This window comes from Anomalospiza imberbis, chromosome 2 (genome assembly GCF_031753505.1).
Source record: "Anomalospiza imberbis isolate Cuckoo-Finch-1a 21T00152 chromosome 2, ASM3175350v1, whole genome shotgun sequence".
Taxonomy (NCBI): domain Eukaryota; kingdom Metazoa; phylum Chordata; class Aves; order Passeriformes; family Viduidae; genus Anomalospiza; species Anomalospiza imberbis.
Genome location: NC_089682.1, coordinates 76,532,924 through 76,545,280, shown reverse-complemented (window position 1 = coordinate 76,545,280; position 12,357 = coordinate 76,532,924). Strand labels below are relative to the sequence as shown.

The following is a 12,357-nucleotide window of genomic DNA, read 5'->3' as shown; positions in this document are numbered from 1 at the left end:
AACTTCTCCTTTGCACCCCAAACCCTCTCGTTATCATCTCTCGAGCCCCCCAAGACAGCCCTGCCCCTGCTGTGCCAGCAGCCCGCCTACGGGGAGCTGCCGCCGGACAATGGCGAGCCAGCGGGCAGAGGAGGCTGTGTGCAGGCAGCCTCTCAGATATCATGCTTGGCTTGCAACTGGCTTCCTCCTTCCTTGTTCACGAAGCAGCCTCGGGTCTTGTTTCATGTCCCTTATTTCAGCCTAATTTAGGTCATTCCCTCTTGACCCCGACCCCAGGTGAATTTTGCAGAAAGCGCTGGCGTCACCCCTCACCCCATTATCCGGTGGGAGGAGACCGCGCACAAATCGATCACTACATAAATATATTATGGATGTGGACGCCCGTGTTCCCTTGCTGTCTGTGTGCTCCTGGCCCGTTCCCCCAGCACTTGAGGAGCTGAGGCGAGTGTGGCACTTGCGCAAAGCGGCCTCTGATGTCTCAGCTGAGCCATCAGCAAGGGGTGAGCGAGCAGTGGGCTGGAATTCAAAGAGATGCCCAGCACCACACTACACTGAGCTCTGTGGAAGGAGCTGGGCATGCTCCAGTGGGGCAGTGCGCTACAGCTCTTCCCTTGGGACCCAATGTATGGCTCAATCCACACTGCCAGGAACTTCCTGGCTCCACTGAGGATGGCCAGCTTTGTGAATCTTGACTGAGAGTCTGCCTATTGCATGTTCCCTGCTGCTTCTCCTCCAAGGCTACAGTCTCCTCCATCCCTCCATTACTCTTCTGCCATCCTGACCTGGGAGCAGTCCAAATCAAATTTGTTTCCCTCTCCTGCCTTGCTGTGTCCAGCATCAGTTATATCCTGTGGCCTGCCTATCTCTCCCCTGTCCTGCCCACGACTCAAGGCTCCCCACAGCATTTATAATACTTCCTCTCCCACCAGTAACCATCTGCAGCCTCCCTGGCACACCCATGACTACTGGAACTCAACTGGATTTCAGTCCCTCCGAGAAGGGCTTAGGTTGGGGAAGAAGTGAGCTTTCCTCTCTGTCACCTCCTTTCTAACGCTTCTCCTCTTCCTTTGCTCTGCCTCTGACTAGGGAGGCTGAGCAGTGGCAAGCAGTGCTTTTGTCCAGGGAGAGGAGGACAGGAAGGCTTTCCTCATGGGCAGGCAGAAGAGATTCCCATCTTGCGAAAAACAGTGCTGCAACAGCAGCTGGTAGGGAGCATGTGCCTGGCAGCAATGCCACCAAATAAACACCCAGGGAAAAGAGAAGGACAGATGGACAAGAGGGATCCCAGTCAATAAGCTTGTTTTGAAGCAGCAGTGACAGTTCCAGCTCTGAAACCTCCCAGCATGTGACCTTCAGCCACCGCTGACTCCCTCCTTCCTGCTGCCTCCTCCTGTCACCCGCCCCCCACGCTGCCACAGCCTGCCTGCATGCCTGGCAGCCCGTGCGTTCTGCCAGCATCCTCCCCTCTCACACACTCCTGGTTTTACCCCTCCACACCCTTGCACCTGGGCGAGCAAGGTCAGAGTGGGGGCATCTGCTGCTGCTGCGTGCAGCCAGTGAAGAGCACAGGCAAGAGCAACGCCACAAAGCGTACAGCAAGTGCTTTCCCAAGCTCTGCTTGGCCCGCTCCTGTCCGGCTGGGGAAACCCAGCCAGTGGAGCTGATTAATGAAATGCCAGTGGAGGAAGGCATTGCCATCCATCAGGAAAAGCTTTTTGTACCAGCAGGCCAGCACAGCACTGGAGCAGGTGGTGGGATCTCTCTCTGTGGTGGTTTTTGGGGCTCAGCTGTGCAAATCCAGTGATGTGACCTAGTGCCAGGACAGCCCTGCTTACAGCAGGAACTGGGCTACAGACCTCCAGCACCTCTTCCCATCAACACTCTTGCTGCCTCCTGGACAGGAGGAAGTGTGGACCCTCCTTTTTTCTTTAGCTTCCCTTGCTTAGGATACTTGCTGGGGTAAAGGATTCCTACTGATGCAGACTGGGGCAAAGGGCCAGCTTGTTCTACTTATTCCTGCAGAAGCCCAGGAACTAGAGACAATCCTGCTGCCCAGGGCAACACAGCACTTCTCCTTCAGGCCTCAATCTCACTGCAGCACAACAGCTTCTTCTCCTCATCTTCCCCTCTTGGTTCACCTGGCACTTCTCCAGACCCTCCCACTGCTCCTGCTCCCAGTTTATCAGCTCAGGGTCAACAGTGGCGCTGCCGGGCTGCAGCTGCTGACATTAAAGCTCTTAAAATCACTCCTGTAGCCAATGTGAAAAAAGACACTTACTTGCAAACATGGTGGTATTTGTCTTCCACAGATTTTAAGGCCAAGAAAGAAGCACTGCATTTTCTACCCTGTGCAAAACAGACAGTGCAAATTCCTGTAGTTAGATCAGGTGCTCGTGTGGGACTCTGTCTCTAATTGCTGACAGCACAGTAAAAAGAGATTAGGTCTCTACCACTATCCTCCACAGGCAAATCAAGGTAGGTTTCCCAGGTGGCAACCTCCTATTAAAATCACCTGTCTCCTTTGCATTTGCCCAGCTGTAACATCCATTACCAGGCTGAGATGCTCCACCTCTCCCAGATCTCAGAAGCTCTTGGTAGCTAACACATCCTCCTTGCAAAGGTACTTCATAGGTGAAACCTGTCCTAAATCAGCTCCACAGCTTTCACAGAGGCTCTTTTTGTCAGGTATAGGTCTCCCTGGTGTGTCTGTACCCCATCTCCCTACTCCCCTTTCCCTCTGAGTACCTCAATGGTACCTTCTCCCTCGCACAACGCTGCTGAAGTATTTCTGTGCAAACTCTCAAGTCTTCCAACTTCCAAGATTCTTCACTAAAACTGACCCATAAAATTGCTTCTATCCACAACCAGAGGGAGGTGTTGCAATGCACACATAACTTTTGGGCCTAGCAAAGTCATCAGCCCAGTCAGCTGCCTGGATTTGGGTGCAAATGTGGAGAAATTGGTGCAGAGGAGCAGGTGCCAGCAGCAGCTGAGTGATCGCCACACTTAACACAAAGAAATGTTCCTGTCTAACAGCAAAGGAGGGAATGGATTTTCTTCTAAAAATACACAAACATCACTCCAGGGGGGAGTTTTGGAGCTAGGTTTTCATGAGAAGGCACTTCTAGGCAGTACTAGAGCCCAGGACCCAACTGACTTTACCTTCTCAGCAAGTCTCCCCTGACTCCATCAGGCAGGTGGGACTTGCAGACATCCTCCTCAGGAACTCTCCACATCCTCCCAACAGCCTGGGGGAGCAAGACCCACTGATAGGACTTTGGCCATTTGTGGATTCAGTCCCTACAAAAGTGTCTGTATCTCTGGGTGTTATGTGCAATGCAGTGTGTGCACAAAGATCCATATTTCATACCCAAGTCCCTGAAATGTGCAGTGCAGGATTTCAGCCCCTTCCTCAGGATACAGCCAGACACGAGGCACGGCAGCCAGAGGCAGCACGCCTGGCCCGGAACAGACATTACAGCACATGACATCACTGGAGTCAGTGACTGACCCCCGTTGCTACTGGAGTCTCTTCTCTTTCCATTACACACTCTTGTGCCCAGAAGTCTTCATTTTCCTTCCTGCACCACCCCAAGGGTGCAGCAGTGCAGGGCCTGGCTCTCCCTCCCAGCGTGCAGAGGGGAGCTGCTGGAGCCTGCAAGGCAGGAGCTGCCAGCTGGCTGTCTTCATTGTGCCCTGATAAAGCTTCTCCAACAGACTCCCAGTTTGGGGAGAAGGACTGCACGCAGCACAGTGGAACAGTTATCACGACTTCTCTCAACAAGCTTTTCATCTGTGACAGCATTTTTACCCCTCAGATCTGCTTTCAATCCTTGCCCTGCCTCAGTTCTTGCTTTGCTCTGTCTCAGCTCTCGCAAGCCTCGTTATCAGCAGCTTTCAGATATTAAAACACATTAAAGGAAGGTACTGAAAGATGATCCAGCAGTCACATTCTCAACAAATCTCAGCTTTCAGGTAACAAAAGATTCCCAGAGTAAGGAGGCAGCTGCAAGCACAAGCCTAATATGACCACAGCCTTGTACCAGAATGCAGAGGAAACCACCAAGCTTTGTCCCCAGCTGCTGCATCCCCAGTACTACCTCTGAAGCTCAATGGTGGCATTTCAATGTCACACTCAACATTATCTCTCTGAGCAGTGATAACTGCAACAGCTGAAATCAAGAACAAGAGATCAAACCCCCAAAAAGATGAAAATTTATTCCATCTCTTCCCAGCTATAACAAAAGGCTTACAGGCATGCCAAGTGATTGGAACAATGCTCAGCAAGAGAGAAGTTTTCTTGACACAGTTAAAGCAGCAGCTATTCCTGCTTTTCAGGGCTGAAATTCCATCATAATTTGGACATTGCTGGAAGCCAGACTGTTACCTTGGGATCCCAGCCAGGAAAACTCTATCCCTGCTGATGGGGTTATCAAGATAAACTGGTTCTCAAGCTGAGGCTGCACACTCACATGGTTGCCTCATCAGGCAGCAGCAACAACACGGGACAGATCAGCATTGCTCCCGAAAGGACAGGGCCAGGGCATAAAGAGGCTCTTGCTGCTTTTCTCACCAAAACTTAGGGCGCATTTGTCCTTTCTGAACATTTCCCAGTTTTACAGTTTTTATGCAGATGGGGGATACTAGAAATGCAGTATTGAAGCAATAATTCCTTCCCTTGTGTGCTATTGCACCTAGCATTTATTTAATTATTCTGAAAGATGCCGAAAATCATCCCTTGGGTCCTCTGTATCCAACAATCCAGACACAAGCCCAAAGTGAGACAGTTGCATTTAGAGGCTCCTCCCTGACCTAATTCACATGGTGAAGCATGGGGAAAAAGTTAATTTTCAACTATGAAGATATTTGTTTAATGGCTATTCAACACAAAATGATAGAAGTCAGTTCCGCCTTCCACTCCAAACAGGGTTATAGTAAATAAAACACACAGATAGATAAGCCCTAAAAAGCAGAAGATAACAAGGTCTGTAACAAAAAGCAGGACTCCTGAGACACTGAACCAATACAGGAATCGCTCAAGTGCAACCTTGAAGGGCTTCAGCCAGAAACTTCACAACCGATAAAAAAGCAGCATTATCACAAGCTTCGTGGGAAAGAGCAGAACTGTGATGGGATGTTTGAGGAAAACTGCAGGAGTGTGTAAAGTTTATCATGCAATGTTTCAAGGAAGATTATGGGAGCAAAATTTACTATGGGATGTTGAGAGATTGAATGAGGAGAAAGGGAGACATCAAGCTAAACCAAAGAGAATTAAGCATGGGAAATGGAGAGAGAAGTAGGAGCCAGTCAGATGGAGACTGGCTGCTGGTTGGTGTGGCTGAGCCCTGCTCCCAATTACCACCATCTGTCCTGGCCTGGCATTAAGCTAATCCCAGCCGTTTTCCCTGCACGAATGCACACTGCTGGTCTGTTAGCCAACTGCAAGATGGGCTAGCCTGCAAGCAGGAAAGGGGGCCTGAAAACCAGGCAGCAGACAGATCACAAGCCCGAGGACCAGCTGCCCGTGACCCACCAAAGTGTGGGCAGACAATCCGCCAGCATAGCCCAGGTTTGACGGGCCAGGGAGCAAGAACAGGATTAGGCCTTTTTTGTTGCTCATGTTTTTTAAGTACCGTTTTGTGTTTCCCTGGGCACCCATCACAGCAAGTTCCCTCAATTTCTGCTGATCACTCTGTGCCTGGTGGCAGCGTTAGAGTGGAAAACTGCAGCCTCACATGTAGCAGACCAGGACATTTAAATAGAAACAGCCCAGACCACTGCTCACTGTGTCTTAAGGAGAAGCAGCTGCATCTGGGTGAACATAAAGGCAAAAAGAACTTCACTGTACAGCTCCACAAGCCAAAAGCAATCCCTGCTCAAGTCAGGGAGACCAAGAACTGAGACACTGCTAGGGACTAGAGAAATGGTGAAATGAGGACAGTCACAAGAGTGAACTAAGTGACAACGGGGAACTAGGGAACCAGTGGGCTAGAGCCTTGGCCAGACAAAGCACTCAGCTGACAGCTCCACACAATACAGCCTTCATGCAGGCAGCAAGGATTTCAGCTCCCACTGCTTCTTCACAAACATCCCCATTATAGGGAATAAGGACAGACACCAGAAATGCCAGAGCATCACCTGGGAGTAAGAGGGGTTTCTGCTGCAAAGGAATAAGGGGACACAGCAGAATTCTGTATTTCATGTACCAAGGAAAAAGAACAAGACTTGAGCAAGAGTATAAAACTTTTAATGGATCAGTGCATCAGTCCTTGATGCAAAGGGAAAGGAGTAAAGGGGGCTATCATTGTCCCAGGTGCTCAGAGCTGCAGAGATGATCTGCACAGAGCAGCAAAGTGGGGGTACACACAGAGCTGCAGCAGCCTTTGCTCTCCAAGGAAGGAACCAACACATGGAAAAGCAGTTCCTCTCACTGTCCATTCGCTTTCATTCTATGCGTCTTCTTCCTGGTAGGGACTTTAGGCCGCATCATTTTGGGAAAAGGCCGGACAGCCTTCAAGGGTCTCCTCTGTGCTTGCAATGAACGTTTCTTCTTCAAAGCAGGTTGGGGCAGCTTCTGCCCTTTGTCAGCTTTTGATTCCTCAAGTTTCTTCTTTTTTGGCGGAGGCTCCGTGATGATGGTATCAGGGACAGCGGACGGAGCTGCCGCTTCCACAGCAGGCTCTTCATCTGAAAGGAGAGAAAGGTGCTGTGAGAAGAACCCGCGTTGTTTCTGCAGGGGAAGCAGCCTGCGAGGGCAGGCCCAGCCAGCTCAGCTGAGCTCCAGCACTATGTTACCTTTCTGTGCCTGCGGGATGGCATTGGAGAACTTCTTGAACTTGGCGATGAAGAACCCATCCATATTGTGCGTGTGGGGGTAGAAACGCCGCGTAGACTTGAGGGACGGGTGGAAGCGACGGTCCTTGAACCTGGAGGAGGAAGTGGGGTGAGGAGTGATAGAACGCCTCTGCTCAAACCTGGCCACTGAGGAGCAGCTTGTGACCCGGCACGCACCTGGTGAAGCCTTCCTTGCCGAAGTCCAGGCCTGTGGCCACCAAACGGACATTGCGTTTCTTCAGGGCATAATTCACAACACACTCGTTCTCCTCCACCTGCCAGAGGCTAAGCATTAGGACCCAAAACTCACCATCTCCTGAGGAGGAGGTGATGCAGATCGTGGTAGAAGGCACTTACCATGATGGAGCAAGTGCAGTAGACAATGTAGCCCCCTGTCTCTGAGGCAGCATTGACCGAATCTATGGCGCTAAGAAGCAGCTCCTTCTGCAGGTGGGCACAACGCTGAATATCCTTCTCATCCTGCGGGAGAAAGAAAGGTTAGGATGCCACAGGCACAGGGAAGCACCCCAGGCCTCTGCTGTGGATGAGAGAATGACAGGAGAGCAAAGCACATATAATGTACAAGAGTCTGAAATCTTCTGCAGAAGTAATCTCAAAAAACTAGCCCTAGTACAACACATAGAATAAGAAAGAGCAGGAAAAATGTCGGTATCTCTCAAGAACAAAGCTGCCCCCAAAGGCCTTCCTCTCCTGACTCATACTTGAGTCTGCACTTGCCACCCACCTTGTTGGTTTTGACAGCAGGATCCTTGGAAATTACGCCTGTTCCACTACAAGGAGCATCAAGCAAGACACGGTCGAATCCTCCAAGAACCTACAGGCAGATGTAGATTTGGAATTACGCTCACAGGTGGGGACTCAAAACAAGGCCAAGACTAGAAGGGAAACCAGAAGACTGGGAAGGCAGGAAACAGTCCTTCTCCCTCCTCCCTGTCCACCTTCCTGCCTCTGTATCAAATAACAAACACACTCCCCAGCAACTCTGCTCATCCTCCTGTGACAGGTGACTCTGGTGAGCACAGCTTCACTAAAGGGACAGCACAGCAGCTCTGGGTTAGCACTGCAAACAGGAACGTACCTTGGGGAACTGGCGTCCATCGCAGTTACTCACAACAGCATTGGTGACTCCCAGGCGGTGCAAATTCCCTACCACGCTACGTAGCCGCTCGGCATTGCTGTCATTAGCCAGGATCATCCCTGTGTTCTTCATCAGCTGAGCTGCCAGAGGGCAAAACACACCAGCAAGGGACTGAAAACCTCATGTGCCTTTGTCTCCAGTGACAGCCACCCCCTCCTTTCCTCGAGTTCAGTCCCCCTCTATTCCCCCTTTCTGTGTGGACCAGTGGAAACTCGTCACTTGACAGAGCAGCCCTCCCAAGGCTCCAGGGTGGTACCTATGTAGCTGGTCTTGCCTCCTGGGGCACAGCACATATCCAGGATGCGCTCATTCTCCTGTGGAGCCAGCGCCATGACAGGGAGAAGACTGGAGGCTCCTTGCAGCATGTAGTGTCCAGCCAGATACTCTGGGGTGGCACCTGGGCAGGGAAGGCAGAACAGAAGATGATGACACGTGAAAGAAAGGGAAGCAGGAGCGGGTGAGCTCAGCCCTGTACAGTAAAGGTGATCTCACCGATGGGCACAGTGGAGTCATAAATAACAAGTCCCGTTTTCGACCAATTCCCCAAGGGGTCAAGATTCACGCCGCGGTTGATGAGAGCCTGCAAGACAAGGAGAAGGGACTGAGATGCCCCTCTGTGGGACAGGCAGCTCAGGACACAGCCACTGGCTCCTGCTCACCTGTGCCAGGTCCCTCCGCCGCGTCTTCAGTGTGTTGGTGCGAATGGTGACAGGGCGCGGAACCTCGTTAGCCTCCAGGAAGTTCATCAGCTGGATGGAAAAAGGGGCAGAGAACAGAGACAGAAATGAATTCTCAGGGAGGCAGCCAAACCCCCGCTGGTCAGCACAGCTACGGGCAGGGCAGGATCCCACCTCAGGGAGCGGGAAGATGTCCATGAGCTTGGTGAGCAGGAAGTCGCTGTAGGAGTAGTAGGCGGCCATGTCCCGGCGCAGCAGCGTGAGGTATTCCTGCCGGGAGCGCCCCTCCTCCCGCTTCACCCCAAAGTCCTGCAGCACCTCCATGTTGCCCTGGATGCGCTGGTGAATGACGTGCAGGTCAGGTGGCTCAGCAGGTGGGAACACCGTCAAGGAATCACCAACAGCCAAGGAACTCGCACAGGCGCTGTTTACAAGTACAATCAGCAGCGCTGGACTTGCGCGCCACAACAGTGCCTGCGCCACAAAGGCTCTGCTGGAATACTGCTTCCATCAGAGCTCAGCAGATGCAGGATTCAAAGGATGAAGCTGGACAAAAAAGTTCACAAGGCAGAACTAGAGGGTGTTTAAAAGAATTAGTTTAGATAAACAGGGAAAAACAGAATAAAAAAAAAAACAAACGAAAAAAGTAGTGTTTTAATACTGAAAACATTACCTGCAGAAAAAAAGGAGACCAGAAATTCCCCAAGGGCAACCAAGCGGTATAGAGGAGAGTAAGAAGGGAGACAGGAAATTAAAATCACCCAAGTCCAGCAGCAAGCACGATGGATGCTAGAATTGCTGAATTCATCAGCAACTCTGGGAATTCTAGAATTCATCAGAAACTCTGGGAATGGGTTACACAAACACCCACCAGGAAAATCAGGGTAGAGAGGAACAAACCACATAATAAGTCATCCATATGCATTTATGACTAGAAAGGAAATTAGGGCAGGTTCCAAGCCCCATACAGGGCGTCACAGATTTCCTAACTGTGCTATACAGAAGCACAGCATTATACACTATCTATTAGGACAGCTCAGCTAAAAATACCTTGTCATGCAGAGACACTTTTGCTAAGCAATATGCATGATAAAAGTCCAAGGGAAGCTCTTTAGTTGTATCCAGGCCCCATGCTGCATCATACACATGGCTTATGGATGTCACAGATAAAAAGGATATCCTCCTTCTCAATCTCTTCACTAGTTGGCAGTTTAAATTGTTCATCTATATCCAGGTTGAGCTGCAGATCAGGGCCCTCTTCTTCCTTCTGTCCCATTTTCTGCTTGCTTGCCTCCTCTGCTTCCTCTTCCTCCTCACTGTCATCTTCACTGAGGCCTTCCCTAAGGACAAAGAACAGGATCACACAGATGCTTCTCAACTACCATTTCTTAGATGGCACAAAAGACAGAAGAATAACAACACAGGCTCCTCATCTATCCAGGAAAGGCTCTACACACTCACCTGTCAGGCTTCTGCTTCAGGGCAGCTTTTTCAATAGGCAGCAGCTAAATAGAGACAAAAGACCAATCAAAAACCATCCACAGTCGTCCCCTTACTTCCCACCATCTGTGAAATTCACTTGCTCTGTTTAAAAGGGACAACAAGCAAAAGCACTGAATGTTATGCTGGAATCAGCTGCTAAACTTGAAGTCGTTTTTGTGAAGGAAAGAAGGGGAAAGTTCTCCACCACCTCACCACCCACTACCACTAAAGCCATCCTTTTCCCCCAGGCTCGAGGGGTCCTTTCTGCCAACAACACCAAGTATTTCTTGTGTAATTAAGGGCAAGAAGCTCCTACCTCTTCTTCCTCCGATGATGAGGCACCATAATCATCCACCATCTCCTCACTGCTCCCATCCTCCTCCTCCTCCATCTCCCAGCTGCCCTCTTCCACCTCACCATCACTGGATAATTCCACATGGTTTCCTTCAGGTTGGGTTTTCTTGGCTTTGGCTGGAGCCAGCCACTTGGAATTACCATCACTGAAGCCAGAACAGCCATGGGCAGTTTGTCCTGCTGCCTTTACAGCATGTTTCTCCTTCTGTGGGGACAGCTGCTCTTCAACTAGAGGCAGAAGAAGTAGTCAAAAGTTAGGTATTATTTCCAAAATCAGCTGCTCTGCTTTTTCAGGTGTTACACAAAAGGGCCTTAGTCCGAGTCCTGAGCTGCCTGTCCAGAGGGAGGGACTGCTTGCTCCCTACATCTCATAAAGTACCGGGCATATTCTCACCTCTCCCCCAGTGGACCTTTCAGGAGATATAACTAGAGTTACCACATTAAAACACTGCCACAAAACTCTTATGGTATTTGCTCTGACATATTACGGTACCCTCTGTCCCAAATCTTTGTCTGTCCTTCCTTCTTTCTACTTTAAAAGTTTCCTGAGCTACACAAGATGTAACACAAAGACTTAAAAGCCTCAGCTATAAATGCAGCCTGCAGCAACCTTGCTGTGAATGGAGAATAGGTAAAAAACGGATTTAACACGCAGAAGAGAGACCTTCGACTAGTTCTTCAGACAACACTGCCTCCTGGCATGGCAGCCACCAGAAATCAGATAGAACTCATTGTTATTTTCTGTTACAGAGAGCCCAAAAGAAGGCCAAGATGATGAAGGGTCTGGAGGTGAAGCTGTTTGAGGAGCAGCTGAGGTCACTTGGTCTGTGGAAGCCTGGAGGAGACTGAGGAGAGACCTCATTGCAGCTGCAACTTTCTCATGAGGGGAAGAGGAGAGGCAGGCACTGATCTTTGTGGTGACCCATGACAGGACCTGAGGGTACGGCAATCAAAGTTGTGTCAGGGGAGGTTTAGGTTGGATATCACAAAAAGATTCTTCACCCAGAGGGCACTGGAACAAGCTCCCAAGGAAGCGATCACAGCACCAAGTCTGTCTGAGATCAAGAAGTGTTTGGACAACGCTTTCAGGAACGTGGTGCCACTCTTGGGGTGGTCCTGTGCAGGGCCAGGAGCTGACTCAACTATCCTTGTGGGTCTCTTCCAACTCAGGAAACTCTAGGATTCTGTGATTTAAAAGAATGAAATTCCACGTGTCCCTTGCCCTGAAAACGATGCCAGAGAAGGACGGTGGCGGCAGCGCCCGGGGGCAAGCAGGACTGAGGACCGCCGGCCCGTCGGTCCGGTTCGGACCCGCTCCACTCACCCGTCGGCTCCCGCTCTCCTCCGCCTCCACCGAGCGAACTCCGCCCCGCCGGGCCGCCGCCCGCTCCCAGCCGCCTCTTCGCAGCCCTGCATCGGGAGGGGAAGCGGCGATCAGCCCCGGCCCGGCCCGCACGCCCCGGCCCGCCGGCCCGCCCCGCTCACCTCTTTCTGCCGTGACTGGAGAGCTTCTTCCTGCCGGTCTCCGGCTCTGCGGGAAGACACGCGGCGGTCAGACGGCCGCAGGCACCCCGGGGCGGCCGCGGGCCGGTCCAGGCCGCACTTACCTGGCGGCAGGAAGCGGGCCAGCTCCACCTCGGCCCCGCGCTGCTTGCGGGCCTTGCGCCCGGGGCCGCGCTTCTCCTTCCTGGTGGGGTCGAGCTTCCGCCCCATGGCCGCGCCGCGGGACCCCCGCGCGCCGCCGCACGTGCCGCGCTCCCCCGCCGCCCCGGCGCACGCGCGCGCCGCGGGCCCGCCCCCGCGCCGCCCATTGGCCAGTGCCGCCCGTCGTGCTCGCTGATTGGCCCTGCC

General features: G+C 51.7%; 1 protein-coding gene across 1 annotated transcript; it reads right to left on the bottom strand.

The window, feature by feature from the left end:
• Positions 1 to 6,231: 6,231 nt before the first annotated feature.
• Positions 6,232 to 12,261, bottom strand: NOP2 (NOP2 nucleolar protein). The gene is made up of 16 exons (XM_068181847.1): positions 12,114 to 12,261; positions 11,992 to 12,037; positions 11,831 to 11,916; positions 10,469 to 10,734; positions 10,132 to 10,175; positions 9,850 to 10,010; positions 8,845 to 9,044; positions 8,653 to 8,742; positions 8,486 to 8,573; positions 8,250 to 8,390; positions 7,934 to 8,073; positions 7,580 to 7,669; positions 7,192 to 7,314; positions 7,012 to 7,109; positions 6,796 to 6,926; positions 6,232 to 6,687 (listed from the first exon to the last, which is right to left on the bottom strand). The coding sequence occupies exons 1-16, from the start codon at positions 12,217 to 12,219 to the stop codon at positions 6,428 to 6,430; spliced, it is 2,070 nt and encodes a 689-aa protein (XP_068037948.1). The 5' UTR covers positions 12,220 to 12,261; the 3' UTR covers positions 6,232 to 6,427.
• Positions 12,262 to 12,357: the final 96 nt, after the last annotated feature.

Bases quoted from the DNA above. Each gene is read 5' to 3' on its own strand.
- NOP2 (XM_068181847.1), bottom strand. From the start codon at position 12,219: ATGGGGCGGAAGCTCGACCCCACCAGGAAGGAGAAGCGCGGCCCCGGG. The intron at 8,074-8,249 runs GTACCACCCTGG...GCCCTCTGGCAG, and splicing joins AGGCAAGACCAGCTACATAG to CTCAGCTGATGAAGAACACA. The intron at 6,927-7,011 runs GTGCGTGCCGGG...TTCCTCCTCCAG, and splicing joins GGCAAGGAAGGCTTCACCAG to GTTCAAGGACCGTCGCTTCC.